This window comes from Apaloderma vittatum, unplaced genomic scaffold (assembly GCF_000703405.1).
Source record: "Apaloderma vittatum isolate BGI_N311 unplaced genomic scaffold, ASM70340v1 scaffold23689, whole genome shotgun sequence".
NCBI classification, from domain to species: domain Eukaryota; kingdom Metazoa; phylum Chordata; class Aves; order Trogoniformes; family Trogonidae; genus Apaloderma; species Apaloderma vittatum.
In genome coordinates, this window is record NW_009737321.1 from 12,027 (window position 1) to 17,977 (window position 5,951).

Below are 5,951 nucleotides of genomic sequence, written 5' to 3' on the forward strand. Positions count from 1 at the left end.
GAATGCAAAATAAGCTGCCAAATTCTAGAAAGCCAGAGCAGTGTCTTCTGTACAATTATATTTCCACTGTCAGTTAAATCTCCAATAGTTAACTCGGGGCTTTCCAGAACTAGAAAAGATAATGAAATACTGAAACTCATTATTGAAAATATTTTTTTAAAAAACCATTTTATTTGATAGTTGTTGAAAGTATGCAACATTCACGGTAGTTACTGCCAGAGCAAGTAACATCTGATACTAAGGAAAAATATGCGTTATTTAAAAATAGAAATTACCTTGCTAGCTGTACATGACATACAGCAATACAGACTCAAAATGTTTCCCCTGATATGATGGCATACGTTGGAAAGACCTGAAATCGATCTTTAGTCTGAGGCAAAATTACCCTCATTTACAAGTTCTCTGTCGGAACATCCTTCTGGACAGAGCCTGCAAGTGGATCCGCACGCCCTGCAGCACGCTCGGTTGCTGCGGGAAGGTACAGAAATGCCAGAGGCAGGGGAGAACAGCTCATCGAGCAGTGCTGTTCCGTGAGGTCTCGCCTGAGGAGAGGCAGCCTGAGAGAGAACTTGTCTTCCCCCTTGGACCTGGCCTGGCCCAGGTAATGCACATAATGTCCTGTTTACTTGTGAAGGGTTGTTTGCAGTTTCCTTCTCTGCACTACCCACTGTTCACAGCATGTCTCAGAAACCACAGTTAAAACACACGGTTTCAGCCACCTTTAAAGAGGGAGTCTACAGTCCTGGCAGTTTACTACCGACATCACAGCATCAGTTCGGAGCAGTCAGATACAGGCTATGCATTCAGCTACTACCCCTGGGCTCCACAAAAGAAACAGACTCCTTCAAAAAGCAAACCAAACAATGTAGAATAATGAACTCATAATATTTAAACTACATCAGCTTTCACAAATTGTATTCTGAAATATTTACAACACTGACATTTATAAAAAGAAATGAAGCAATATTAGCAATGTTCTCACACCTACACTTTGTTTTTAATGGCAAAAGGTTCTACCCATTGGTTAGAGATTGAAATGGAAGCATCAGATACCTGGTCAACTTTAACAGAGCATACAAAATTACGAGTCCCTGCTCTGTCCCTGTAAGGCCCACATGGCAAAATACTTCGTTTTGCTGTGCAACAAAATAGAAATAAACTGTTTATAGATATCCACTCCAAGTAGAAAAGCCATAAACCTACATAATCCTTGTATATAAACCTGAGGTGTACCAGACAAGCATCTGTAAACACACTACATTTTACACAAGAAAATAGGTTTCTTTTAAATATTTTATGCATATATTTATAAATATTATAAATTATTATTATTTACATCTTACTGCTGTATAATATTAGAGTATTTTACTTCACAGCACTGTAGCATATTCTTTTGGCTTTTATCTGTTCTGAGAACTGAACACCCAACCAAAACATGCTTGGCTTTCCAAACCATCTAAAAGGACCATTCCTAAAAAAGTGTCACTATCTGAAAATCCCTTTTAAACTGCAAAAGAAAACTTTGTACATCCAGAAAAACTTGTTTCTTCTACTACCTCTAGTTCTACTACATTTCAATAAATGAAAATAAATGGAATTCTTTTAACAAGCTTCCTGACAAAATGAAGTGTCACAGAACACGTAAGTCACACTTTATCACCTGTCAAAACCCATGAGAAAGGAAACCTGGAAGAAAATGAAACCCAGAAGAAATTCTTGAAAGACTTCCTAGATTTGCAGTCAGATCCTCTTTTAATTTGAAAAAGTTATAGAAGCACAACTCTGCTGCTTGTCTGCCTGTGTCCTTGTTGTCCTTACCTCAGTGGCCTTGATTCATCACCTCAGTATCACTGAAAAGCACGCTTTTCTTTATTCTCTCAAAAACTGTACTCCCTGTGTCAGTCAGAGAGGGCATTCCCCTTCTCCAAATTGCTTTAAATTGCAGTTTAACAGGTTTGAACCAAAAACTGCATAAACCCAGCACTTCCAGGATAGTATTAGGTGGATAGAAGAACCAGCTAGTGTGAGACTAATTTTGGACACCTGGAAATGAAAGACTTCCAGAATTAAAGCCAATAAACTTGAAGCAAAACGGAAACAAAACCAAACCTGCCCACGAACTCCAGCACACTGCTGGTCCAGCTATCTTCCCACTTCACTGCACATTATCTATTTACTAATAAACAAGCTCTAAAAATATCTTAAAAGATAAATGTTTGTAAGAAACACGCCTACAGCAGAATCTAGGTCATTGACCTGGGGTTGTTTAATTTCTTGCTTGCTTGCAAAATACTGAGATGGCAGTATCTGAGATGACCCTTTTGGGGGTCAACCAAACCTCGCCTGTATCAAATTCCCTGCTGGTAAAAACCAGACAGTACTGCTACGATGACAGGATTGTTCTGTAACCTCTTGGTTTGGAGGCTAACCCTCCTCATGCTCTTCATTTCCTGACCAGTCAATCAGTTTTATGGTTGGAAAGTGAAGAGTATTTTAGTGTTTGTATGGATGCAGCAAGCTCTACCTCACCATTGTTTTCACAGACTGCTATTTATACACCTTTGAAAAATTTGCCCAAATATTTTGCAGACCACAACATTCTGAATCTGCTTTAAGTGCTTCTGCTCAGGGACACTCATCTGCCGAAGGGTGCCTCCAGGCTACCCCCATGAAGTTGGCTATCCTTTCGCTTAAGTTCCAAGTTGTCAATTAAAAAGTTACAATAACAGCAATTCAGATGAAGAATTACTAAAAAAGTATGTGCAGAGATGGCACTCAGGTTGCAGCTGTGCTAGCGATTAGCCATGAAATCAATCTACAAGAGATTTCTAAACAGAATGGCTTAGATGAAAATCCTCATAAAATATACCTTTGATTGGCTGCATGATGGAAAGACCAGTGGGCGAACTTTTACATGATGAGGGTGGAGACACTATGCTGTAGTGCACAATGGAAGCAGCCTGTTGTGGCTTTGACTTTGATGAAGGTGGCAATAATGTAGGAGGTGATGGCTTCTGGCCTGAATGGTTGCTATAAACTATGAAAGTAAAAGCAGTAAATAAGGCTACCATAAAAACAAAACTAAAACAGCCCACACAGCTCTAGAGTATTTCATTTAGCTTTTCAGCAGGTAAAAAATGTACCTCTCCTCTCTATCCAAACCCTTAGAGTTCTATCTAAATGCTTAGAGTTCTCTCCCACTTCTCAGGACCTTCTCAGCAAATCACTATTCCATTAAGTGAAATCTAGAAGGCTTCTTGAGTAGAAAAGCCAAGCATACTGCTTCCTAGATGTACCTTGCTCATCTGTAAACTCAAATCTCAAATTTTTCAGACCCGCAGAGCCATTCAGGCATTATGGGGTATGCTACTGAATTCTAAGACAGTACTTGAAAGCTTTCAATGATAAACAAATGGAAATGTCAAGTTAACTTGTCTCCAATGTAAATTAAAAAATAGAGCACAAAAGGAAATATAATACAGTAGTTAATTCTAAATCAAACCCTTAGTAGCAAATATCCAATCACCCAGCATAATAATAGCTAGACATTTTTGAAGTCCTTCAACAAAAACGTTACCCCCCCAACCTGCACACTGCTGTCCTTGAAGCTGCTGTGAGTTGCATGGTGATGACGTTCGAGGAAACTGTATCTGCTCTGATCCAGGAGGCTGCAAATATCCAACTGATGAACTGTAATAATAATAAAAAAAGAACATGACTAATAGGCATTTATGCTACACATTTATTTAATCATCACTGCTGCATTTGCTGTCTACATGTACTGCAAATCACTGAGACATTGTTTGTTCTAAAATAGAAATTACTCCCACCCCCTCCTGAATCTACTCATTCTTCAGAAGACTGAAGTTTCATATCTCTTCCTTGGCAAAAACCTATGCCCTGCATACATTAAGAAGCTGTACCAATTCACCTATTTTGATACAGTATTTTTGTGTTGATAATGTTACACTGGTATCAAGACATGTAGAGCAGGAATATAACCCACCGATCTGTTGCTCTGCTCACTTAACTAGAATTAGGTCTCAGTTAAATGATCACCACAGAGCCTACCCTGAGGATTTTGGATGCAGTCCCCCAGCTGGAGGCTGGTGCCACACAGCTGACCTCACCCAGCACCCCGAGCGAGCACAGCCCTGCTCCAGTGTGAAGTAACACAGCTCCTAAGAGAAGCTCGCCTTCCCATGGCTTTACCAAATGGGGTGTGGGAAAAGGAAGAGGACTCAAGGAGATAAACAACCTTTCATTTGTTTGTAATATGTAGGAAAAGGGTAACTTTAAAAGTTTATTTATGCCAGGGGAAAAACAGGTGATAGACATAAGCAAGTTCTATCACACCACTAACTGATCATCCTGCCAGAGCCAGAACATCAGGCTGATGGACCATGATGAGAATGTGCCTATAGAATCCTGTACTTGATGTCTGTACTAGGAGATAAACATTTTGAGAGAGTGAGAAAAACATTTTTTTTTATTACTTCAAGTTGTGGAAAACAAGTGGGTGTAATCCTGTTGGATTTACCATTTTTACCTATGTTGTCACAAGAAGTTTGTCCCATCCATTGTCCCACAGTTAAATGGTATCATTTTACTTTAAAGATTCTCTTCTGTTAAAGCAGACAAAGTCAGTGAAAACTAAACCACACTGTTTTAGATCTGCATGGGATGTGTGCTCTCACACAGCTTCTCATCTGTGTACTAATTACAGTTTTCAATAGTGACCTCTGTAGGTTTGAGATTGCTCAGATCCCGCAGAACAATAATCTGCTTTTCTTGTCAAAGAGCTGCAGCGTAACTATTTTGATAAAAGCAAGATGCTGTCGTTAGTTGCTAGTCTGCTCTGAATTCCTAACATGTTTCCCTGTTCAAAAGAGGGGGACATTCTAAATGATGCAGGAGATCAAGCAACAAAACTTACTTCAAAAAAAGTCTGGGATTATGTTTACCTATAACTTCACGGAACCTCAAATATAACTACAAAAGATGAAAAAGAACCTTCAGATACAAAGAACAAGAATTCAGATTTAAGTAGATGAAGCCATGCAGCAATGACACAAATACTGTTTAAGTCTCTGCACTCACAAAAGGATAAAGCAAGCTTCATACTGTTGCTGCTTGTTTAAAAGCTGCAAGCAAGGCATTTTTAAACAACGTGCATTTTTAAGTTTAAAAAGCTGGAGAAAGAAAAATTTGTGATTAGTATTAATCCTAATGAATTCTTTTAGGTATCTGCTTATGTGTTCTCTCACAAATGCTCAAACTGTGTTGAGGACACTTGTATACACAGGGAGGGTTTGTACATGTAGACCTTGCAGGCAGGAAGAAAACCAGTTATTTATCAAATAAAAGCCGAGCACAGAAAAAGGTTCCTGCCCTTGTTTCGCAGCCAGCTTTGTGCCAGCAGGCCCTGTCAGCCACATGGACAAAGTAAACAGCTCTTTCCTGACAAAGCTCCAAAAAAGGAAGAAAGTCTTTTTCTGGGAATTCAGATACTCTTTTCTCTACACCTTATTAAAGTAGTATCTTTGACAAAACCAGTGGATATGAATAGTTGTCTTCAAAGTTACTGCAAAAGGGCGCTGCTAATGAACACACTGGTGTTCCACATGCGAGGAGAGCAGAAAACATCGGACATGGAACTGTGGTGAAGTACTGCTCAAAGTGATACAGAAACAATGTTTTCTTGTCTAACAACTATGTCCCATTTCAAGCAGTACTGGTTGTTTTAGTTAATTGCATAAAACCAAAAATAAACAGATAATAAAGTGCCTGTAAGCCTGCCTTTAAAATACATTTTCATACACACAATACTATAGCAGATCCGGTCGGTTACTACAAGGCAATTAAGCCCAGTTGCTGAGTAACTGCGTTAAATTCACCTTAAATTATTTTGCTGACCCGACGGGATGACGCTGTAGTAAACTGGCATTCCT

The 5,951-nt window shown here is 39.2% G+C and overlaps 1 protein-coding gene across 1 annotated transcript in view; it reads right to left on the minus strand.

The window, feature by feature from the left end:
* R3HDM1 (R3H domain containing 1) overlaps positions 1-5,951 on the minus strand; it is a 52,211-nt gene that overhangs the window by 5,423 nt on the left and 40,837 nt on the right. Inside the window, 2 exon segments of the mRNA XM_009877295.1 lie at positions 3,578-3,690; positions 5,898-5,951. The exon segment at positions 5,898-5,951 is cut by the window's right edge and continues 14 nt beyond it. Of these exon segments, the coding sequence (XP_009875597.1) occupies positions 3,578-3,690; positions 5,898-5,951 (167 nt within the window).